We start from the raw sequence: 26,698 nt of genomic DNA on the forward strand, positions 1-26,698 counted from the left end.
AATAAATAATATATCTTACAAATATGTATATACTGTACTTCAACTGGATATAGATTCTGGTGTGACTAATAAAGACAAACTGATTTAAAAGCATTACTAAAATCATAGCAGCTTTTTGCTATGTGTTTTTTCCATCAAAAGATACTAAAAACACAACTATAATCTCGTTGGGAGCGAGTCTAATAATTTGGGGACCTTAAAAATGGTATATCTTATTAGAAAAGGTAAAGAACGACAAGCCTACATCTCATGATTTACAGATATAAGTGTTTCAGGTGACAGAGGAAAGGCAACATATAGACTCCACTTCTGTGGACACCATCTAAGTATAATCTGGCAAAACACAAAGTTTATATGTATAAAATTAGAGAGTTGAGTGCCTGTAATTCCACTTATCTGGCAGGTATGAGAGATCAAAACCTCTTAATGTCCATGAGCTAAGACATTTTGATCCTGTCTCGATCCTGGAAAAGATCTCCAGTTGTACTCATTGTATTCTACACATTCCATTTTAAACCCATGGCGCAGACCTGGGGTTCCCAGCCTGAGTGCTGAGATGCTGACATTACTGCAAGCTATAATTTCCCACTGTAGGATAAACACCTGTGATATGTTTACCCCACCAAATCTTTCCCCGAACTCCCTACATCAGAACTTATGTTAGATTCATTTTGGAAACTCTCAGTAGGAGTACTCTCTCCTGCTAGTCCCCCCGCAAACTCCCAAATCTCCACTGGTTTATTCTTGTAAACAGCACCTTTATCTTCCCACCTCTCTACCACAGAGACAAAAGAGGGATTTTCCCTAACATCCAAATATTTATTCACCAGCCCTGTTCCTTCTCCTCCTAAAAATCTGTTTTCCTTCACAGATGTCAGTGGCCTGCCTAGATGAGCTCTAAGAACCAACTCTGAGGTACCCTTCACCTCCCAAAACCCCAGGGGTTGTTTTGTTGTTGTTTAAAACAGACAAACTATGATCCCCTCCTGATTAGTTTTTGTTAAGTCTGATATATCTGTATTCCTTGAGGAAATAGGACTTGGACACCAGGAAGAACGAAACTGAAGCATGCAGAAGTTCATGTGAGAAGTCAAGTTGTCATCAATAACTTATCAAGAAAATTTTTTGAAAGCAATAGATAACTGTGTCTTAGTTCAATTAATTATAATACAGAAACAAGAGATGACCAACACCCTTTCCTCAAAGCCATTTATCCTCAACCTTCAGAAATGACCAGACTTTTAGCTCCAGTGAATCCATTTGCCACACCACATAACGGGGTGCCTGCCCAAGCTAACAGTGCCCTGTAACAGAGAACTACAGAACCATGGGCCTGAGGCACATGCAATGAGAGAATCAGACTAAAGCTCCAGTCCTCTGCTGTACCCCTGCTCACTTTATCTACTTCGGTGCCCACCATATCCCTTCTTCCTCTAGAGTGAAATGTGCATATATGCATATGTCTATGAATATACACACACACACACACACACGCATATATACAAATGTGCAATACAAAGACATAAACAAGGAATTTTTCTCCTAATAACTATTTAATCCAACTGAGACTTGTTGCGGGGGGGAAGAAACAAATTCTTGCCCCCAAATCCTCCTTCCAACTTGAGAACTAACTATTGGACCAGAAGAGTACTGCTCAAGGAAAACATTTAACAAGCACTTGCTCAATTGTTATGCAGCAAATGTTGACAACTAAGGAAGCTATCTGGATACTTCAGGTTTCCCAACTCTTCAGAGAACTGGCAATAGGAAATTTGCAGGAAAATTAATTTTTAATACAAGGATTATTCCTTCTCTCTGTTGGAGATATCGGTTAAATGTTCACCACTCTGCCCTGCCCACCCAACTGCCCAGTTCTGTCCAGCCAGAATAACCCATCTGGAAACTACCCAAGAAGCAATAATCACTTGGAGGCCAGCAAGGAATTGCCCTACATAACCTCTCAACTTTCAGGTCTACCAACCTCTAGCAAGTCCCTCCTAATTTTGTGCTAACATAGTTTTACTTCCTCTTTTATTTCAAATTACAATGAACGAAAGGAAGAATAAGAAAAAAAGACATTCATGAATGGGAAAACAATCTGTTTATCTATGCATGGAACTCAAAGGGTAGGCCATTTAGTACAAATCTAAAGGCCTCAAGTCTAAGGGCCCAAGATTTGAAATGGCAACTTTTTTCTATTCTCTTTGACTCCTAGTAAGGCTCCAGTTTCCTGAGTCTGTAAACCCTCCAGCTGTAAACGAATGAACACCTGAGAAGTCTGGGTTATGTAGTCCTCTGCCTTGGGAATTATATCAAACTGTGTACACACACACACACACACACACACACACACACACACACAGACACACACACACACACACACACACACACACACACACACACACACACACACACACACACACACACACACACACACACACACACACACACACACACACACACACACACACACACACACACACACACACACACACACACCCCCCCCCCCCCCCCCCCCCCCCCCCCCTTACTGGTTCTGTTTCTCTGGAGAACCCTGACTAATACACTACCTAAATTAACCTCGAAGTCTGAGATGCCTCCTATTCTAGGAAGAAACACTACAGATTCATTAAGTAGGAGGGGTCTCAGAAACAGCAAACAGATTTATGCACTCTATCTAAAAGCACAAAAAAAGTGAAGAAAATTTCAGATAACTTAAGACTGATGCGATTTGCTCTTCCGTATATTGAAAAGTTAAATCCCTGTCCAGCACTTTGTTTGCATCCTTTTGTAAAGCTACTCAGATTCTTTCTAGTTCTCTAGTGTTAAGTAAAAATACACCTGCCTGTTCTGGCATCTCCAGACACTAACAAGCAGACAAAAACTTCCAGGCTGGCATCATTTTTCTGAGACAGCTGATATTGTTCCACTTGAAAACTACAATGTGCTCCAACTTCAGCCTAGCCATTCTCCATCTAAGTAATGGCCATTAAATATTCACAATATACCTCCCATGTCCCCTCAGCCTCATGACCCCTCACCATTCAAAACCAGTGTGTATTTCTGGGCTACATTTCAATAGCCATAGTAAATAGTTCACATTCTCCAAAGAAACAATCTCTACATAGGATAACATAAATATGAGAAAACAGCTTTTATGCTCTCTGGGCCCAACCTGAATCATAACTTATGGTCACAATTTTTAGAGGTAGGCTATTAAATTAAACTCTCCCACTTTCTCTCTTCCCTCTCCTACTCCTCTGCCCTCTACTAAATTACAAAGATATCTCTAACCCCATCCCTCACCCCCAAAACCAGTGTACAACAAGTCAACAAAAACCGAGGAAAGACTCCTAGCCAAGAGAGACTCACCAAAGAGCAGCCTTCTTGTTCTGATCATTCCAAACTATGAAGGGCTGATATGACCATACCACTGTTGCCCCTCTGTCACCCTTTTTGGTGCACCAACAGTGGTTACATGTCCCCATCATTTATTTTTGAGACTTTGAAGTTCCAACAACATTCTTAATCTTCTTCATTTATTCAACTTTAAACACTTAAATGCGCCAAAGAGCATGTGCATGTGCATGGGACACTGTTAGGCTGAAAAAAGAAGGCCTACGTCTCCTAGGCCAAGTTGTTTGGGCATGATCACAATAATCAGTATGACTCCAAGTACAGACAGAACCAAGCAAACAGAAAGGTTTCAGAGATGATAAATGGGCTTAAAAAATTAAAATGGGACAACATAAAATCTCAATTCCTGAAGACCAGTGAATTACAAAAAACAATGACTTAGCTGTAGAAGCAGTAATGAAGTAATTATATTTCTGTGAGGGAAATTATTTTAAGGTCCCCAGGATAAACAATGAGTTGAGGATCACTAAAAAACCTCGGAACCAAAGATTTCAAACATCTGTCCTTCTGTGCCTGTATGCTGCCCAACTCATTCCCAAAAAGGAACCAGAATCAGATTCCTCCCAACATAAGACTCCTAAGACATGTCAGGTTGGTTTCTGCAGAAGCTGCATCTTGTGAAGTAGTCTTTAAAAATAAAAATGAGAAAACCAAAGAATGCAATGATAAGCCACTTTCTCCTTCCCACTGTAATTTTTCTTTGATTTGCTCTCTGAAAATTTAAGAAAAAACAAGAATCATTAGTGTCTCAGATTCTTGAATTAATCTGATCTCACTTCATGGCTAATGTGGCCAAAAGTAGATGCTTTTGTACAACTAAAACAGAAGGACTTTATATCAGCAGGACTTTAGGGCTCTGGTTCCACTGTATTTAGTGTAAAGTACACTTATGATAGGGTGGAGGTTGGAGAAAGAGGTGGAAAGGTAACATGACAGATAGCAGGACCCTAGCTAGACTTTAAGGAACTGATTCTATTCTGGCAGGGGAAACTCACATAATTAAGTTTCGCACTTACAAAATTATCGCTCTGAATTCAAGAATGAGAGGCATTTGGTTGTAGATACAATTCCATCTGTAGATACTAACTTTAAATTTAGAGAAGAAAAACACTCAATGAATTAATGTTATGGGTTGGGGTTTCTTAGGTGATTCCTAAATTCACCTACGACTTTTTTGTTTTGATACAATTAACAGCTGTGATAAGAGGTCTACCATAGCCCTGGCTCAGAGGCGGTCTTTAGTTTCAGAAAGTCCATCGGTCATGTAGCTGGCTGTCACTGCTAAATCTGTTGCTTGCAGAGGACCCAGAGGTCTGGGTTTGCTGAGTAGAGTCCTCACCATTTAAGCTCTTCCTACATACAGGACATGCGTCGTGCTGAAACAGAAAGATATCAGTCTACATGAACAGCCTGACCCGAAAGCTGGAAGAACTGAACACTTAAGAAACCCTGAGAGTTAGCAGGTAGAAAAACCAAAAGGGCATGAATTCTCACATAGTGCACGCTGGGCTCCATGTGTAACACCGGGACATCGCCCAAACAGAATTTCAACAGATCTGACAGAGAATTCTAGGCAGCAACTTAACAATAGCTAACACATATCACCAAGCAGAACTAACTAGAAACAATGACCTGAGATGGTCTAGAGCAGGGGTCAGCAAACTTTTCCTGTAAAGGAAAAGGTAGTAAATATTTTAGTCATTGCAGGCCACACCACCTATGTTGCAACTACTCAACTCTGCTGATGTAGCACAAAAGTAGCCATAGACAATTTGTAAACAAATGGGCATGGCTGTGTTCCAATAAAACTGCATTTACAAAACTAGGTGGCAGGACACAGGGACCTGCAGGCTGTAGTCTGCTAACCCCTGGTCAGGAAGTTCCAAACAGATTAATAATCTAAAACACAGGAATGGTGCTACTAGGAGTTAGCCAGGGACTAAAATCTGATCTGCCTGGCTCTCTATTAACTGTTTGGTTTTTTTGTTTGTTTTTTAAAAAATTTTTATTGTTGTATAGTTGCTTTACAATGTTATGTTAGTTTCTACCGTACAGCAAAGTGAATCAGCTACACGTATACATATATCTCCTTTTTTGGATTTCCTTCACGTTTAGGTCACCGCAGAGCACCGAGGAGAGTTCCCTGTGCTATACAGTAGGTTCTCATTAGTTATCTATTTATACATAGTATCAATAGTGTATACATGTCAATCCCAATCTACCAATTCATCCCACCCCTCCCTTTCCCCCTTGGTATCGTCACATTTGTTCTCTGCATCTGTGCCTCTATTTTTGCTTTGTAAATAAGATCGTCTATACCAATTTTTTCAGATTCCACATATATGCGTTAATACACAATATTTGTTTTTCTCTTTCTGATTTACTTCACTCTGTGTGACAGACTCTATGCCGTCTGTACAAATGACCCAATTTCATTCCTTTTTATTGCTGAGTAATATTCCATTGTATATATGTACCAATTAACTGTTAACTACATCCTTACTGTGAACCATCCCCCCAAGAAGATATGACTGGCACAGTTGCCCCATCACAGATGAGAGCTGTCTGTACTTACCAGTTCTAACCACGGCACAATACAACTGCTGTGAAAGAAGTGGTTGCAGGGTAACTGCCGGACTTTCTCTTCAACTGTGTAATCCTCTTTGCATACTGGACACTCTAAACCCTTATCTGTTGGAGGAGGAAACGCCTTTTAAAATAAACAAGCAAAAAGAAGGAAGAAAAAAACTAGCCCAATGTCTTTAACAGCCAAAGGAATACACAAAGTAAAGACAAAGTGCACCCAAGGTGAAGGCAGATAGGAAGCATGAATTTTATTTCAAACTGGGGATAGAGGTGGTAGTAGACAGGGTTATGAGGAGGACTGATTAATGGGCCTGTTCCAATAAGGCCCAGACAGGAACTATATAAGGCCTACTTTTCAATGTAAAGAGTTGGAAGAACTGGGGCTTAGATTATCTTTTAAGTGAAACAGGAAAAACATCTTCCCAAGTGTGTGAAAGCCTTCTGGCAGTTTCTACTTAGGAAACACTGGCAATCTGTCCACCACAACCAAAGAACTCATCTCGGCAATCTTGGCTGTTCCCATTCAGTGTCTCAAGCCACTTTTACCCTACTACTTTCTAAATTACACATCCTATTTCATCATGGTTACCCTAAAGCCTCTTTTACAAGCTGTTCATTAAAAGCTGTACCAGGAGATAGTGCTACAGAACTGCAAGGCCCAAGCGTAGCTCAGGCTCTAAGTCCAGAGACAGGAAGCCCTCTTCTCAGAGAAAATGGCTACAAACTGAACAGGGGATACCAGGCAGTAAATTCCAAGTTTCCCAAGTTTGGCTAGTAATACCAGCTAGTCTATCTCTTCAGTAGCTGGGCTATGTATGTTACATGCTCCACAGTACTCAAGGCATTTGGAGTAAAATACCACTTAACAGATTCACTCCTTCCTCTCCATTCCCATCACCTGAGCCCTAATTTTAGCTTCTACTTCTCATGCCTACTCTACTGTAACAGCCTCCCATGTAGCATCCCTGACTCCAGACCTTCCAGATATATCCTATATTTTGCTACCAGCTAATTTTCCCTAATATCAGCTTCAGAGCAATTCCCAGCTCATCTTCACTTGGATTCTCAGCTGGTACCTCAAAATCAACAAATTCAAAATTAAAAACATCACATCACCTCCTTACCCAAACCAGGGCCGGCTCACAATTCCCCCATCCCTGATGTCAGCACCACCTCTGTGGTTATAGAGTTGCAAAATCTTAGAATCATCTTTCACCCTTTCCCCTCCTTTATCCCCTTATGCAATCAGTGATAAAAGGCTTTCTTCGATCTGAGTCTACCCCTTCCTTTCTGTTAGCATTGCCACCGTCATCTGAACCCCATCAGGATGCTGCAACAGCCCCTTAAATCTCTGTTTCTGCTTCCTCCCTCTTTCAATCTTTTTTTTTTTAATGATTGCTTTTTAAATTTATTTATTTATCTACTTTTGGCTGTGTTGGGTCTTCGTTGCTGCACGTGGGCTTTCTCTAGTTGCATTGAGTGGGGGCTACTCTTTGCTGCAATTCGTGGGCTTGTCACTGCGGTGTCTTCTACTGTTGCAGAGCACGGGCTCTAGGCACAGGCTTCAGTAGTTGCAGCACGCGGGCTCAGTAGTTGTGGCTCACAGGCTCTAGAGTGCAGGCTAAGTAGTTGTGGCTCACGGGCTCTAGAGTGCAGGCTCAGTAGTTGTGGCACATGGGCTTAGTTGTTCCGCGGCATGTGGGATCTTCCCAGACCAGGGCTCGAACCTGTGGTCCCCTGCACTGGCAGGTGGATTCTTAACTGCTGCGCCACCAGGGAAGTCCCTTCCCATCTATTTTAGACACTACCCTCCAAACTAATCTTCCCTAAAGACCACTTAAATTCCCTCATTCCTCCATTTGTGGACCTACAAAACTTACCTACTACCTAAACTATCCAGCCCTAACTACTCTGCCAGTTTCAGGGTCCTCTACAACAAGGCCCCACCCTTCCTATCCAGTCATACCTCTCACTACTCCCCAAATCAGATTCTATTTCAGGTCTAATGAGGTTACACTCCTTATACCTGATCCAGACACCATGTCCATGCTGACATTCTTCACTGGTTCATACTTTTCCATATATAGAATAATCTCTCTAATATGGCCCATCCTGTCTTTAAAATCTTCTGACTCTAAACTGGAATTTATGGGGAAGAAACTCCCAGTCCAAAATAATGTCCCTTATCACTAAGTTCTTTTAGTGCTTATAAATAAAATAATGTCTATGTCTAATGTACCTGAGTACAGGGTAGATGTGAAACAAATGCCTAGCCTCCCATTTTTTCTCTTCCTTTTCTCCCAAAGTCAGTATCATCTGCTCAACCACTTTTTATACTATTGTCTAATCATTTGGTAAGTTTTGCTTCCCCTGGTAAGTTCTTCAAGAAATCAAGTATTCTATACCTTTGTACCTCTTTATTTCCTGCCTGGCATCTAGAAAACCAACATGGTAATTGCTCAGGAATTACCTGTTGACTAACCCTAATGAAGGGGTAGGTACCTTCCATACCTGGCACCCAGGTATAAATTTTAGGAGTGCTACAGCTTCACGTGAAGATCTTTAGTACAGGAAATGGCTCAGATTCTGAACAGAGATAACAAGATGACAAAATACGTATGAAAATGAACCTACCAACTTGTTCCTGAGTTACTGTCACTGTTGGAAGAGATGTGATCTTTTCCTTATCAGCTGGGGGAGGCCCTGTGTTTTCCAGTTGTCCTAAAAGCTACAAAAAAAGAAAAAAGAAAAAGAAGAAGTGGTAGACATCTAACTATCCCTAGGGAGGGAGCTGTTCCAGCTGAGAACAGTGCAGATATTAACAATGTTAGTTGCTCTTACTTCTGCAAGGCTATGAGAGGCTTGGGTTTTCCCTTTCCTGCTGCCAGAACACTCATGATTGCTTTACAATTTCAGAGTGACATTAGTATAAGCCCACAGACAGATCCATCATTGCAGGGCCCACCTCTGGGCATAAAGCAACTTCGGAGACAGCAAAAGGGCTGTGATGTCACGAATAAAACTACAGCGTAACAAAACGTAATACTTAACCAGTTCAAAAACTTCATTTTGCTGAAAGGAAGAAAAGGGTCTGAGTATGGAAAAACAGCACAAAGTAAGCCAAGAAATAGGTAAATTACTGCCTACAAGAAGACTTAGATATAAACAACATGCTTTCTATTCTCAGCAATCCACAAGGGAAATGAAAAACCAATTAAATTAAAATAAACATAAACAAGTGGAAGCAATTATACATAGCATGGGAATACCTTTTTCTCTGCTTCCTTCCCCTACTTTGTTCCATCTAGCAGAAATCCCTGCTTCAACATATGAGGAGACCCTTCTTTTTTGTGAAGTACTTGTTAATAGGATCCTCATAGGACTGAACAAGAGGCCAAAAATATAAAATATTGTTTGTTACAGAAGTCTTTTCTTCCTTTGGAGTTGAAGCTGTCTTCTAGAAAGTCCCTAGGACCAAGAAAGTACATGGATGCTGAGCTAAACCCATAAACCATCTATCCCTTTAGTAAAATGGAAACCCACAAGCTCAAACTATTAGGGAAAGCAGAGTGACTGCCGTTTCAGAAAGTAGCAGAAGGAAAGCAGGAAGCCTGTGGAACCATGAGACACACTGAACAGACACCCTCAAAAGGCAGCTCCTCACCTGAGTTACAATGGCATCAAGCCCTGTCTGACCCCAGGCATAGTCCCCAGGGTTGGAGTGCAGCATCCCGCTCCTATACATGAGATGAGACACAGAGCATTAGATGGAGTGACCAGGCTCCGCCTTACACCACAGAAAGATTGGCAGAGGAATCCTGTTCTCTCTCAGAGCTGGAAAGTCACCAGTTCTCTAGAATCAAGTGGCAAAGAATTTCTCAATAATTTCAAGGTCAAACAGATTATCCAGAGGCAGTCTCTCATTCTCTAGGAATTTTTGCTTAACTGTATACAACATAAAATGTGAAGCTACCTAAAATACCACGTGACAAACCAGAGCAAAAAGAGTGACTCATTGCCTGTTGGTTAAGAAAAGTTTGTCTTCTCTGTGCCCATTTAACTTAAACATAGATGGAGCTGCTTTTTAAGGAGAGTTTTCCCTTCGTGATCAGCGAAAATCAACAGCAGACTTCCCTCATTCTAAGACTCGGCCTTTGGTCCTGGACAATGAGGAGCTTTCACGTAGAGAAGCAGCCACAGCAGTGTCTCTGAATCACAACTTAGAGGAATCACAAAAGGGACTTGGCAGCACCTCTTTCTGGAGCTGTTGGTGTACTAGCCTGGATGACAGATATCCAGACTCTGGCTGGAACACGTTTAAAGAAACTAGAGGCTGGAAAATAGGGTAACTGTGTGGAAGGACTGAGGTCCCTTTGAGCAAAGAAGCCTTCTGGGGCAGAGTCAGAAATGGCAAATAACTGTCCAGACAAGAGGAAATTCCATCTTTAACCCGTATCGTACGTGTCGCTCTGATACTCTTATTTCTTCTGAAAAACCTTCTTACTTAAAAAAAAAGGAAGTTAAGCAGTATCTTTTCAATTTCAGAAATTCTTAAGGAATAAAATCTTCCCATATGATCTACAGGAGAAACACACAAATCAGATACCAAGCCTGGTAGGGACCATCTCATTCCCCACCTCAACACAACCCTCACACCTGAATATGAATGGAATCAGACACACCCAGTACCCAGACATCCTGTGGGACCAGGATAGCCCTCATGAGCCTGAATTATAATGAATAAGTTCTGATTAAGTTTGGGCTCAGCAGACAATGGCAGTCTTTAACAGCCTGCCAATTACACCTATATACTCACCTATGCAGCTTTCTTTCTCACTATGGCACAGATACTACCATACCTAAAATGATGCTACTGCAGGAGAGTAAGACAGAAGGCAATTAATTACTTACCAAGAAAATGGGGATCCAGGAATGAATCCTGCAATGATTTGTTGTAGTACTCTGTTGAAGGGAAAAAATTAGATAAGAGAACAGACTAATGAAAGTACTCTATAGATATCCATGGCTGACTAATCACCAGCTCCTTCCCCAAAACACAATGGCTTTTCACTGACTATTATACAATAGAGAGCACCAGAAATCAGTCCACTACATGGTAGAGTGCTACTCTGCTATTATGGCTGTCTTCCTGAGCTCTGCTACTTTATGTATTAATAGATTTTTATGAATTAAGCTGGAAAGGAATCTGATTGTATGGTTAGTTTTCAAACTATGATTCTTAGATACTTGGCAGCAAAATGAGAGGCTGAAAGGGATGCTAAGCCAGGGAGATTCTGGACCCACCTCCCTACAACAAGGGTAGTTCCATTTTTATGTGTTATGCACATTGTGCAAGATACTATTTAAAGGGCCCTTTTGTAAAAGTTCAACAATAGCTAACTATACTATGTGTTTGTTTTGAAATATATTCACAAGTTATTTTATACTCCTCCTCTGGGTGTAGGTTGGACTTAATGACTTACTTTTTTTTTTCCTGAGGTATAACTGACATATAACATTATATGATTTTTTTCAGGTGTACAACACAATGATTTGATGTTTGTATATAATGCAAAGGATCACCACAATAAGACTAATTAGCATTCATTACCACACATAGTTATAAAATTTTACTTTCTTGTGATGAGAACTTTTAAGATCTACTCTCTTAGCAACTTTCAAATATGCAATACAGTATTAAAATGATAATACTGTAATGAACTATAGTATCTCATTGTGGGTTTGATTTGCATTTCCCTGATGATAGAGTCACCGTGCTATACATTATATCCCCATTATTTATTTTATAACTGAAAATTTGTCCCTTTTGACCCCTTTCACCCATTTCACCCACCCCCCAACCCCTGCCTCTGGCAATTCACCAATCTATTCTCTATATCTGTGAACTCGGTTACTGAATTCTTTTTTTTAGATTCCACATATAAGATCATACAGTATTTGTCTTTCTCTTTGTCTCATCTATTTCACTTAGCATAATGCCCTCAAGGTCCATCCACGTTGTTGCAAATGGCAAGATTTCATTCTTTTTCACGGCTGAATAACATTCCACTGTATATATGTACCACAATTTCTTCACCCATTCATCCATCAGTGGACCCTTAGGTTGTTTCCATGTCTTGGCTATGGTAAACAATGCTGCAATGAACAGGGGGATGCATATATCTTTTCAAATTTGTGTTTTTGTTTTCTTCAGATGAATACCCAGAAGTGGAATTGCTGGATCACAAGGTAGTTCTATTTTTAATTTTTTGAGGAACCTCCATATTGTTTTCCATAGTGGCTATACCAATTTACATTCCTACCAACAGTGAACAAGGGTTTCATTTCCTTTTCTCTACATCCTTATCAACACTTGTTATTTCTTGCTTTTTGATAATAGCCATTCTAACAGGTATGAGGTGATATCTCATTGTAGTTTTGATTTATATTTCTCTGATGATTAGTGATATTGAGCATTTATTCATGTGCCTGTTGGCCAACTGTAATGTCTTCTTTGGAAAAATGTCTATTCAAGTCCTCTGCACATTTTTAAATTGGGTTGTTTGTTTTTGTTGCTGTTGAGTTGCATGAGTTCTTTGTATATTTTGGATATTAACCGCTTGTTGGATACAGCATTTGCAAATATCTCCTCCCATTCAGTAGGTTTCCTTTTCATTTTGATTTCCTTTGCCATGCAGAAACTTTATATGGTTTGATGTAGTCCCACTTGTTCATTTTTACTTTTGTTGCCTCTGCTTTTGGAGTCATCCAAAAAAATCATGACCAAGACTGATGTCTTAGAGTTTACTGCCTGTTTTCTTATAGGGATTTTACGGTTTCAGGTCTTATGTTCAAGTCTTTAATCCATTTTGAGTTAATTTTTGTGTATAGTGTAAGACAGTGGTCTAGTTTCATTCTTTTGCCTGTGGCTGTCCAGTTTTTCCAACACCGTTTATTAAAGAGACTGTCCTTTCTCCACTGTATAATCTTGGCTTCTTTGTCATAAATTAATTGACCATATATGCAAAGGTTTATTTCTGGACCCTCTATTCTATTCCATTGATTTAGGTGTCTGTTTTTATGCCAGTACCATACTGTGACTTACTTCTTAACAACAGAATATGGTGGGATAACTGTGACTTCCAAGGCTAGTTCATAAAAGGCACTGTGGCTTCCTCCTTGCAGCCTCTCTTGGATTACTTTCTCTGGGACAGTGCCATATCAAGCAGTCCTGTGCAAAGGCCCACATGGTAAAGAACTGAGGCCTCCTGACAAGAGCCAGAACAAACCTGCCAGACGTTGAGTAACTCCCAGTTGATTCTTCAGATAACTACAGCAATGGCCAATGTCTTGACAGTAAGCTCATGAGACCCTGGGCCAGAGCCACCCAGCTAAGCTGCTCCCAAATTCCTGGCCCACTGAACCTATGAGATAATAAATATCCGTTGTTTAAGCCTCTAAGTTCTGGGGTAATTTGTTATACAGCAATAGATAACTAATACAGATTTTGATACCTAGAAGTGAGTACTGCTATAACAAAAACCTAAAATGTGGGAGTAGCTTTGGAACACAGCAGAGGGCAGAGTTGGAAGGACTTTGAGGACAGAGTGAGTAAGTTTGAAGAGCCTTTAAGAAATTGTAGAAGCATGATGGCTTTTGAGGAAGTTATAGGTGAGTACTTGTGGGAAAGTGAGAAAAATCTTTTTGGAAATGGGAGGGAAAGGGATCCTTGTTATGTAGTGACAAAAGCTGTTGCCTGACATAACATGGAAAGTAGAAGTTGTGGCTCATGAATGGGGTGATAATGTAGCTAACAAGATTTCCAGAGTGTTGAAGGTTCCTTTTGACTTCTTCTTGCTGCATTAAAATGCAAGAGAAGAGGAATAAATTAAAGGAAGAATAGTTAAAAAGGAGTTAAGACTAGATAATTCTGAAAATTCCTGGCCTCTCCAGATGGCAAATGATACTAAAATTAAGAAATGGCTTTAAAAAAAAAGAAAGAAATGGTTTCTGAGCAAAGATCAAATCATGGGCATTGCCAAGAAAATGGTTAAAGAGGAAGCCAAGAGTGTGGCTATAAAAATTCTTTGTTAAGACCTCAGAAAGAGGGGCTTCCCTGGTGGCGCAGTGGTTGAGAATCCGCCTGCCAATGCAGGGAACACGGGTTCGATCCCTGGTCCGGGAAGATCCACATGCCGCAGAGCAACTAAGCCCGTGCACCACAACCACTGAGCCTGTGCTCTAGAGACCGCAAGCCACAACTACTGAGCCCGCACGCCACGACTACTGAAGCCCGTGTGCCTAGAGCCTGTGCTCTGCAACAAGAGAAGCCACTGCACTGAGAAGCCTGCGCACGGCAACGAAGAGTAGCCCCCACTTGCTGCAACTAGAGAAAGCCTGTGCGCAGCAACGAAGACCCAATGCAGCCAAAAATAAATAAATTTAAAAAAAAAAGAAAAGACCTCAGAAAGTTCACATAGTGCCTAGAGAGCTATTCAATTAAACAACTGAGCTTCTAAGAAGCTTAAATGTGTTGTATTGGTTTCCTAGGGCTGCCGTAACAAATTCCCACAAACTGGGTAGCTTAAAACAATAGGAATTTATTCTCTCACAGTTTTGGAAGTCAGAAATCTGAAACGGAGATGCTGTTAGGGTTAGTTTCTTCTGGAGTCTCTAAGAGAGAATCTATTCCATGCCTCTCTCCCAGCTTCTGGTGGTTTCCAGCAATCCTTGCTGTTTCTTAGCTTGGCGACACATTATTCCAATCTCTGCCTCGGTCGTCAAACAACTTTCTTCTCTGTGTCTTCTGTATCCAAATTTCTCTCTTCTTATAAAAACACCATTGGATTAGGGGCCACTCTAACCCAATATGATCTCATCTTATTTTGATTACATGTATAAAAGATTTTATTTCCAAATAAGGTCACATTCACAGGTACTGGAAGTTAGGACTTGAACATTTCTTTGGGGGTGGGGGGGATATAATTCTATCCCACTACAAGTATTGTCCTTCAGCAATCCCAGCAGAAGCCCAAAGTAAAAAAGAGATTATATAAAAAAGATTTGTGGACATAAGTTTTGTTAATGGCATGAATCTCAATAATAGTAAAAAGAAACACTGCCAGCTTAAACTGAAAGGTACAGAGGCAGTACAAAATGAAAAGAGACCCTCTGGGCCCTCAAAATTCTACTGGCAAGAAGCAGGCTAAGAAAACTATGAAGTTGCAAATCTGGACTACTTTTTATGGAAAAGAATGACTCATAGGGTGGAATCAAGAGCCAGGAAGGAGGAAACAAGAGCTACAGAGAAGCATTCCTGGGTAGAAGTAGAACTAAGTCCTAATCAAGGAACGTCCAACACTTATCCAGACAAACATTAAAATAGCTACGCATCAGTGACTTCTTTGTGCCTTTCATCTTCTCCCTTTTTAAACAGAAATCTCGGGCTTCCCTGGTGGCGCAGTGGTCGAGAGTCCGCCTGCCGATGCAGGGGACACAGGTTCGTGCCCCGGTCCGGGAAGATCCCACATGCCGCGGAGCGGCTGGGCCCGTGAGCCGTGGCCGCTGAGCCTGCGCATCCGGAGCCTGTGCTCCGCAACGGGAGAGGCCACAACAGTGAGAGGCCCGCGTACCGCAAAAAAAAAAAAAAAAAAAACAGAAATCTCTATACCTCTTTATTATACGCCTGTCCCATCACTATATGTTGGGTATATATGAGGGGTAGAAAACTTGCCTCTTTGGTTTATAGATCTCCACATCAAAAGGAATTATGTCTGAGGAACTACACGCAAAGAGCCTCATCCACACTTGGACTTAAGTAAATGACAACCACCTGGATTTCAAGTTGATGCTGTACAGGGACAAGACTTTTGGTGGGTATTGGGAGGAGGTGAATGTATTTTGCACATGGGAGAAATATAAGTAATTTCTGGCCAAAGGTTAAACTGTGGTAGTTTTCAAATATGTCCACAAATTCTTTAATACTCCTCCCCTTTAAGAGGCAGAGCTTAATTCTCCTCCCCTTGAATGTGGACTGGACTTAGTGACTCACTTCTTACAGATAAAGTGTGGCTGGAAGGACAGTGTTTGGCTTCCAAGATCAGGATATAAAAAGGCTTTACGGTTTTTCCCTTCTTCCTTTCTCTCTCTTGGATCACTTACTCCAGGGGAAGCCAGCTGCCAAGTCATGAAGACACCAAAGAAGTCCTATGGAGAAGTCCACACAGTGAGGAACTGAGGCGTCCTGCCAACAGCAATGTTAGTTGACCCATCTTGGAAGTGGATCTTCCGGCCCCAGTTCAGGGTTCAGATGACTGCAGCCACAGCAGACATTTTGATTATAACCTCATGAAAACCGTTACCAAAAACACCTAGCTAAGCTGCTCCAAAATTCCTGACCCTCAGAAACTGTGAGATGATAAATGTCTGTTGTTATAAGCTACTAAATTCTGGGATAACCTGTTTACACAGCAATAAGTAACTAATATACCCTCCCTGCTTGCTAGTACAGATATACCTCAGAGATATCACAGGTTTGGTTCCAGACCACTGCAATAAACAAATTTTTTGGTTTCCCAGTGCATATAAAAGTTATGTTTACACTATACTGTAGTCTACTAAGTGTGCAATAGCATTATGTCTAAAACATTGTACATAACCTTAATTTAAAAATACTTTATTGCTAAAAATGCTAACCATCATCTGAACCTTCAGCAAGTTGCAGTAGTAACATCAAAGATCACTGATCACAGCTCACCATAACAAATACAATGAAAAAGTTTAAAATATTACAAGAATCATGAAAATGTGACACAGAGACATGAAGTGAGCAAATGCAGTTGGAAAAATGGCACCGACAGACTTTCTAGACGCAGGGTTGTCACAAACCTTCAATTTGTAAAAAACGCACTATCTGCTAGGTGCGATAAAGTGAAGTGCAATAAAATGGGGTATGCTGTACATCAGCCCTCTGTATCCACGGGTTCTGCATCTACGAACTTAACCAACCAAAGACTGAAAATATTGGGGGGGGAAAAATCTCCAGAAAGTTCCAAAAAGCAGAACTTAAATTTGCCATGCACCACCAACTATTTATATAGCATTTACATTGTATTTATAACTATTTACATAGCATTGTATTAAGTGTTACAAGTATTCTAAAGATGATTTAAAGTATACAGGAGGATGTACATAGGTTGTTTGCAAACACTACACCATTTTATATCAGGGGTAAGAATCCTCAGATTTTGGTATCCGCGGGGGTGGGGGTGGGGGGTCCTGAAACCAATGCTCCCGATGGATACTGAGGGATGACTAATTAGAAGAACAGTTTATCACATGCTTGAACTAACCAATAAGTAAATGGTAATAATCAAGTTTGAGAGAGAGCCTAGTTCCTTGAAGCTCTAAAGCTGACCCTATACAAATACTTGGAATTGCCAGGGACATCTCAATGGATCAGCTGCTGATTTCCCCTTTATCGGCTGCTTACCCTCTGGAAATGAGATGTTGGTTCCACCTCAGCAGTGACAGAGAGAGACCACTCAGGGTGACCCCAGTAAGTGTATGAGCTGTTGTTAGGAGATTATCTTCACTTGATACATACAGTATTTACGCTGAATTTTTTTTTAAACAAAAACTTTTTCTTGTTAAAGTACTAGGTAGCTAAAAGGGGTAGGGGAAGAGGTGTATGTATCTAATTTTAGCAACCCACAGAAGAGAAAAATCAATCCACAGGGTCTGGAGGGGTATGCTAAGACCAGATAAGAGTATTCACGTAGTCTCCAAAGCTGTAATCTCTCTAGGTTTTCCTCCTAGCTCCCTTCTCAGACTCCTCTACTTATTCCTCCTATCTTCCAAACTTCTAATCAATGAGGGCCCAGAGCTCAATTCTCTGAGCTCTTCTATTTTCTATCTTGACTCTTTTGGCAATTTCATCCAGGTTTATAATTTTAAGCATCATAAAGAGGCAACAACTTCCAGATTTTATCTCTAGCCAAGACCTCTGCCTACTCAACATCACCACTTGAATGTGTAGTAAGCACCTCAACCCTGTTATGTCCAAAACTGAACTCTTAGATCTTCTCCCCCAAACCTGTTCCCCCTAGTATCCCACATTTCAGCTGATGGTGCCTCCACTTTTCGAGTTGTTCAGACCAAAAACCTTTTTGTCATCCTTAACTCTTCTTTCTGTTATACCTCATATCCAATCTGCCAGCAAATCCTATCATGCCCATTATCAAACTTTATCTAGAATCCAACCATTTTTTTGCACTAACCCTCATCCAAGCCGCTAGTATCTCTAACTTAGATTAATGCAATAGCCTCTTAAATAGTTTCTCTGCTTCTGTCTTTGCCCCTGTGCCTCTTGTACACACACATAGCCCTGGCCATTCTATTATCAACATAGCAGTTAGAATGATCATTTTAAGACATAAGTTAGACCATGTCATTCTTCCGCCCTAAACTTCCTACTGGATTTCCACTGCACTCAGAATAAAAGCCTGTATAACAGGCTACCAGTCTCTACATGATCTCATACTCAGCTTCCCAGCCCCAGCCCCAACAACTGCTCTGTGACCTCATCTCCTACTATTCCCCTCTCTTACTCTGCTCCACACTAGACGCTCCTGTTGGCACATTCTTGGCTCATCCCCTCACTTCCTTTATGTCTATTCAAAAACCTTCTCAACAAGGCCTTTGCTGACTATACTTTTTGAAACATCACTTCTCCCACACTCCCTAACTCCCTTCCCTGCCTTTTTTTCCCCAAAGCATTTACTACTGCTTAACATTCTATCGATTTAATTTATTTTGCTTGTCTGTCATCCCCCATTACTACGTAAATTCCACAAGGGCAATCATTTTTTACTGTTTTGTTCACTACTGTATGCCCAATATCCTGAATAGCACCTGGCATAGTAATACACAAATGTTTACTGAATGACTTAAGAGACCCCAAGATGGGGTCCAATCAGATGGACATTGAAAGACATATATAATCTATTAAGATAAAAAAAGGAGATTATAAAATAGGTATAGTATGATTCCATTTCAATTATATAGATGTAGATATCTCATATATATATGGGAAAAGGTCTACATAATTATGTATCAAGGTATAATAACTGTGGCTATTTCTGGGTAATGCTTTTTTAATCCATGCCAAAAAACAAAACAAACCTATTACTTTTAAATAGCAACAAAAAAAGTTAACAACCGAAAAGAAGTCATTTCTCAAAATCTGAGTTGTGATCAGTGGTCAGAAAATGTTAAGTCCCAGAACCTAGGGTTAAATTCAGGAAAACATATTCTTAAGGAAGGAAACCTTAAATGTTAAGAGTACCACACTGATGGGCTTCCCTGGTGGCACAGTAGTTGAGAGTCTGCCTGGCGATGCAGGGGACACAGGTTCATGCCCCGGTCCAGAAGGATCCCACATGCCACAGAGCGGCTAGGCCCATGAGCCATGGCCGCTGAGCCTGCGTGTCCGGAGCCTGTACTCCACAACGAGAGAGGCCACAACAGTGAGAGGCTCGCATACCGCCAAAAACAAACAAACAAAAAAAAGAGTACCATACTGAAACAAAAGATAGGTTTTAATGTAATAAGTGCAAACTAAAGGGTGGTAATCTCTATGAAGCCAGGAAAATACGAATGTATTAGTGTTGATCTAATACAAAGCAAAGGAACAAATGAAAAACATAAATACTTTTCTATCCTAAAAAAAAAATCATTAAGATGAAATATGAGGACTTCCCTGGTGGTGCAGTGGTTAAGAATCCACCTGCCAAGGCAGGGGACACGAGTTCGAGCCCTGGTCCAGGAAGATCCCACATGCCGTGGAGTAACTAAGCCCATGTGCCACAACTACTGAGCTTGAGCTCTAGAGCCCATGAGCCACAACCATTGAGCCCACGTGCCACAACTATTGAAGCCCGCACACCTAGAGCCCATGCTCTGCAACAAGACAAGCCACCACAATGAGAAGCCTGCGTACCACAACGAAGAGTAGCCCCTGCTTGCCACAACTAAAGAAAGCCTGCACACAGCAATGAAGACCCAATGCAATCAAAGATAAAATTAATTTTTTAAAAAAAGATGAAATATGAATAATTCCTTAGGCTTATCACAATCCAAATGAAATTTCTCCAAAAGACTATGCAATTTCCTTTGCTGACTCTATACACACCAAGCAACCATCTGATTGCTTTTGATTTCTTGATATCTAGGAAATTCAAAGACATTATTAAGCTAATAAGCAGCAATGAGTTTTCCAGTCACTGAAGTAGAATTCCCCGAGTTGTAAATTAATAAATTACTCTTCTGGCACAGGTCAGATAATTATTTAAGGTTAGATAAGATGACCTGATTACACCCAGATAGACTATCATTTGAAAGCTGCAGATTAGAGGACTTTAGGCACACTCAATAAATATTTGCAGAATGGATGAACAATTGAAGACTTACCCTTCTTTATATGAGCAAAAAAGGCTTCACTCATGTCAATGAAAAAGCCAAAGAAAATACATCTCATTTCAGGAGAGCTCCTTAAATTTGTGTGAGGAGCACATTAATAATAACAATTAATAATTAATAATAATAACTAATAACAATAATAATTAACAGTTAATAATAACAAAGGCTAATCTCTGACATCTGATTTCTTAAATGACAAAGTACTCTGTCTACAGTAAAATGGGTGGAATGATCAGAAGGCTGAGATGTAGCCCATGGAAACCACTAGCTGAGAACCCAACGAGCAGGATAAAAAGTTATACTACTTCTCAAATCAACAGGACAAACTGTTATCAGGAAGAAGCCAAGCCAGGATTTAATCAATTAAAAAACCCTATAAAATGCGAAATTGTAAAGTGTTTTCAAAACACTGGGTGACATTATAATGACAACTACTGCAAAGTAATAACAATCATGCAGAACAATCTGAGTAGACCTGCTAATCAGGCAGAGTAGTAATATGCCCCAAAGATGTGTTGTGTTCCATTTACACTTACGTGAAAGAAAAGAGAAAATAAACTAAATTTAAAACTTCCCAAGTTCTACTTACTGACACACTGGTATGTGTCTCTTGGAAGAAAAATTTCTGAGAAAGTTAGGAAAATGCTTAATTCTTTTTTTTTTTAATTGGGAAGACTATAAGATACTGTTAAAATTTTTCAATTATTTTGAAACATTCATAATCCCACCAAATACAAATATCATCATTTTTGCCATATCCTGGCTCCAATATTTAACTGGCTTCATACCCTTAGGCAATTTACCTAACCTCTCTGTGCCTCAGTTTCTACTGTAGAACAGAGATATTCACAGTAACTTCTCCAGAGAGTTATAGTGAAGATTAAATAAATACCTGAAAAGCACTTAGACTAGTACCTGGTACAAACTCTTAGCTATTATAACTACTAATTCATATGTTCCATACATACCTCTTAGCAACATAATTACAATTAATCATTCATTCAACACAAGTATATACAATGTCCACTATAAAACAGACACTACCTAGAAGCTGGGAATACAAAAACAAACGAAATTCCACCCTAGACCATTAACCCTAGAAGTAACTGAAAAGGTTGTAACAGATCTGGTCCCCCAAAAGATTCTAGGTCCAGATGAAATTACAGGTAACTTTTACCAAACCTTTAAGGAATAGATAATTCCTTATTTAAACTATTCCCAAGCCTAAGAACAAAGCAAGATTTCCCAGTTCATTTTATCAAACTAATACAACCGTGATACCCAAACTTGATAAAGATAACACAAGAAAATTACCAGCTCCCTTATGAATCAATGCAAAAATCCTAAAAAAGATTAGGAAGAAATCAACTCCAATAGTGTATTAAAAGATTAACACTCCTTGACAAAGTAGTTTTTATTCGAAGACTGTTGAATTCAAACTGTTGGTTCAACGTGATAAAATCAATTAGTTAATATAATGCATTAATTGTTTAAAGAAGAAAAACTATAAGGGTCATTTTCATAGGACTGCAAAGGTCATTTGATAAAATCACTAGTCATCCTCAATTAAAAGCTCATAATAAATTAGGAATAAAATAAACCTTTCTTAATGTGATAGGAACCATATTAGGAACCAAAAGTGAATATGCTTAATAAAGAAACACTAATTCACTCTCATTTAAGTCAGGAAGAAGATAAAGATGGCTACACTTAGAGAACTTTGTTTTGATAATATAGTTAATGCAACAGATAAGAAAAAATAATGAGGCATAAACATAGGGGAAAAATACAAGCAATATTTGTATCAATCAATTGATACACCTGCTAATCTAGAAACCTTAGAGAACAAAATGAAAAACTATTAGAGCTAATAAGAGAATTCAATTAAGTAGCACGGGGCTGGGTAACAATCTATCTAATAATCAGTTTAAAATTAAGTGAAACCATAAAACTTTACTGAATAACATAAAAAAAGAACCAAACAAATTGAGATATGAGCCATGGGCCTAGATGAGAAGTTTCAATATTATAAAAAGTACCAACTGTCCCCAAATTAATATGAACTTCCAATCAAAATCCCAATGGGATGGGAGAGAGGTCAGAGATTGACAAATTGCATTTAAAATTCATTTGAAAGAGTAAATGTAAGAGAAGCATCCAAAAATTTTTGCAAAGGAACAATAACGAAGTGGACTTTCACTGCTAGCTATCAAATCATACTATAAAATTATAGAAAGTAAATCAGTAAGACATAGGCACAGGAGTACACAAATAAAGATCAGACCATAACAGAGAATCCAGATAGAGATGAATATGAAACTCTATATATAACAAAGGTAACATTTCGAATCAGGTGGATTATTCAATAAATGAGAGGGGACAGACCCTTAACTCAAAAAATACACAAGAATAATACACTCACCACCAGACGTGTGGGCACAAAACACAAGCCAAGCCAGAGATCCTCCCTGGGAGTTGACAGATGCACATATCCTCTGGGATGAATGCTCTAATGTTCTTATAAACTTGGAACTACCATCAGCTACCTTTCATTTTACACAGGAGAGCTATCTAATAATGATGCCAACAAAGAGAGAGACAGATGAAGATAACATACTGATTGACCACCTAGATCCATCTAAGAACATCTAATTTACATCCGTGGTTCTTAATATTGTCCCTACACAGCAACTTAGGAATCCAAGGAGATGGTTTTGCTAGTTACAGTAAATAGGGTAGTACCATTTGTATTTAGTAGCAAGGAAAGAGCAGTGCTAGTCACCCTGCAAAGAAATGGGAGGAAAGCCAGGACCAAAAAGGAACTGTCCTCCAGCATGCATAATTTTTAAACATCCTGCCTGGACGTTCACTTGGGGAACATCTGTCTATAATTAACTGAGCCTAAACTCAACTCCATTCTACACAAAGTATTTCCAACTTGGTTTTAATAATATACTGAATTAATTAATTAATTTATTTATTTATGGCTGCATTGGGTCTTCGTTGCTGTGCGCGGGCTTTCTCTAGTTGCAGCGAGTGGCGAGCGGTGGCTACTCTTCGTTGCAAATCAAAACTACAATGAAGTATCACCTCACACCAGTCAGAATGGCCATCACCAAAAAATCTACAAACAATAAATGCTGGAGAGGATCTGGAGAAAAGGGAACCCTCTTGCACTGTTAGTGGGAATGTAAATTGATACAGCCACTATGGAGAACAGTATGGAGGTTCCTTAAAAAAATAAAAATAGAACTACCATATGACCCAGCAATCCCACTACTGGGCATATACCCTGAGAAAACCATAATTCAAAGAGTCATGTACCACAATGTTCATTGCAGCTCTATTTACAATAGCCAGGACATGGAAGCAACCTAAGTGTCTATCGACAGATGAATGGATAAAGAAGATGCAGCACATATATACAATGGAATATTACTCAGCCATAAAAATGAAACAAAATTGAGTTATTTGTAGTGAGGTGGATGGACCTAGAGTCTGTCATACAGAGTGAAGTGAGTCAGAAAGAGAAAAACAAATACAGTATGCTAACACATATATATGGAATCTAAAAAAAAAAAAAAAAAGGTTCTGAAGAACCTAGGGGCAGGACAGGAATAAAGATGCAGACGTAGAGAATGGACTTGAGGACATGGGGAGTGGGAAGGGTAAGCTGGGACGAAGAGAGTGGCATGGACATATACACACTATCAAATGTAAAATAGATAGCTAGTGGGAAGCAGCCGCATAGCACAGGGAGATCAGCTGGGTGCTTTGTGACCACCTAGAGGGGTGGGGTAGGGAGGGTGGGAGGGAGACGCAAAAGGGAGGAGATATGGGGATATATGTATATGTATAGCTGATTCACTTTGTTATAAAGCAGAAACTAACACACTATTGTAAAGCAATTATACTCCAATAAAGATGTTAAAAAAAAAATAGACACAGAGGTGATCCAGATACTGAAGTTACCAAAAAAGGGCTTTAAATTAACTATGACTAGTATGTTCAAATAAAGATGGAGAATATCACCAAAGAATCTGAATCCATACAGCAATCAAATTGCAATTTTAGAAATGAAAATCATCATATCTGAAATAAGGAATTCCTTTGATAGGTTTAACAGTAGATCAAAAACAGCAGAAGATAAGACTAATGATACTGAAGGTGGGTCAATAGAAAATACCCAAAATGAAGTACAGAGAAAAAAAGAATTAAAAATACGGAAAGATAGATTCTCATAGACATACAAAAATATATAAATAAGGAGGAGTGTTCAATGCACTATAGTTTATAATGATGAAAAAAGAAAATCTAAAAGCTCTCCAATGTTCATCATTAGGGAATTGTCTAAATTAATTACCAGACATTCATAAGATGGAATTCTATTCATGTGTTTAAATGCGACAGATCTGGCAGGTCTATAAGTAACGACATGGAAAGTTCGACAAAATATCCTGCTATGTGAAGAAAATTAGATAATAAAGATATCTAATTAGATATTGTCCCTACCCCCGTGGAGCAGTGAGAAAAAACTACAACAGGTATAAACGGGTACGTAAATTGGATTTTTTATTTTCCATATAAACACAGCAAAATCCATTTTTACACATCTCTAATGGTTGGCTATTTTCTTCCTAAGTGTGTACTTAGAATGAAAATATAATATCTGACATTTTCTGATCCTACAGCAGGAAGTAGTCTCTACTTAAGTGGAAAAAAAAAAACCAAACAAACAGCTAATGACTATACAGTCAATAATGTTTACACAGATAATACTGTGAAGTTTCTTTTCACAGCACATCTAAATAAGTGTAACAGAAGGACCCTATGGGGCCTTCCTGGGACAGACCCCACCATGTCCTCTGCCTGTCTCTTGTCTCTAGAAAAACTTTAGAATAAAATTAATCAGAGAAATGGGAAAATACAGAAGCAAAGGAAAGCAGTCAAACAAAACCAAACAATAGTTTAGTCGTTAAACAAAGTCAAGGACCTTTAGTTCCTCTTCAAGGGCTACAGATAATATTCTGAGCCATAGCTTTTGAGCTGTTTTGCAGATACTGAAACCCATACCAGGTGGAAGAAGTTAACTACATGATGACCAGACTGTAGCCATGACATAAGCTGCTCCATCTTAACAATTCTGAGAACTGGCCTCAAGGAAATGGGAATAAACCAACCCTGGAACTGAAGATTAACTGTGCTTAAAACAATCATGATGCTGATCAGATCACCACATGACCAACTTCAAGATGACTGTTGGAGCTGACTGTGCTGTTCTGCACATAGGCCCCTCCCTCCACCTATACAGCCCTGAAACTCCCCTTTCAAAGCTCTTGCCCCCTGATCAGAAGCAGGAGAGTTGACCTTTGAACACAAGTCTGCCTTCTCCCCAGGTTGCCAGCCTCCTAAATAAAGCAACCTTTCCCTTCCTACCAACACTGGTCTCTCAAGTACTGGCTTTTGAAAGGCAAGCAGCTGAACCTGAGTTTGGTAACACAGGTAAAAAAAAAAACGTAGGTCCATTTAAAGAAAACATTAAATAATAATAATGATGATGACAGAGAGGAAAAAATTCATCAATACAGTACTTAAATGACTAAAACGCAGAAAACACTGATTTAGAGCCAAAATCACTGAGTTCATGACATCCACAGAAAAGGGGTCAGGGAGGGGTGCCCATGGTTAATATATTTTACAAGCAATAGGATTAAAATCTTCAGAAGATTGCTATAACATCGTTTAATATAAAATAATGAAATAACATGCCACTTATTCTATTAGCTGAAGTAGCTAATAAAATAGCTAATTAGCAGACACTGACAGGCTGACCCCAATCCATTCTCAACAGCCTTCTCCCTTGCCACCTCCTACTACAAAGGACAGAAAAGCTAAATCCATGCTCTCCTAGCTTTCTTTACAGCTGAGTGTGGGGAGCATGTGACAAAGTGCCCAGGGAATAGAATTTTCCAGGCAGGAAGTGAAGAGGTGGAAGTGGAGCAGTGAAAAAGATGTTCCTTTCCTTCAAAATATGGGACAAATAAACTGGTGCTATCCCTTTCCCCTTTCTTCCTGCCTGAAGTCCTAAGGCAGTAAGCATGAGGGAAAGACCAAGAGAATCACAGAGATCCAACCCTAACACGGTTGACACACTGAACTAATTTGCTGTGACCTACCTACAGACTTGTTATGTGTAAGAAAAAAAAAAGCTTGTTTG

At 39.6% G+C, this 26,698-nt stretch overlaps 1 protein-coding gene across 2 annotated transcripts in view; it reads right to left on the reverse strand.

Moving 5' to 3' along the window:
• Positions 1-3,522: 3,522 nt before the first annotated feature.
• Positions 3,523-26,698, reverse strand: part of RNF115 (ring finger protein 115) — a 58,793-nt gene continuing 35,617 nt past the window's right edge. For both annotated transcript variants that reach the window (XM_060028560.1, XM_060028551.1), the window contains exons 5-9: positions 10,915-10,965; positions 9,668-9,740; positions 8,638-8,731; positions 5,993-6,108; positions 3,523-4,793 (exon numbers count right to left, since the gene is read on the reverse strand). In XM_060028560.1, coding sequence (XP_059884543.1) covers positions 4,662-4,793; positions 5,993-6,108; positions 8,638-8,731; positions 9,668-9,740; positions 10,915-10,965 — 466 coding nt within the window. In that variant the 3' untranslated portion in view covers positions 3,523-4,661. The remainder of the gene's footprint in view (positions 4,794-5,992; positions 6,109-8,637; positions 8,732-9,667; positions 9,741-10,914; positions 10,966-26,698) is intronic.

Source organism: Delphinus delphis, chromosome 1, assembly GCF_949987515.2.
Source record: "Delphinus delphis chromosome 1, mDelDel1.2, whole genome shotgun sequence".
In the NCBI taxonomy this organism is placed as follows: Eukaryota; Metazoa; Chordata; class Mammalia; order Artiodactyla; family Delphinidae; genus Delphinus; species Delphinus delphis.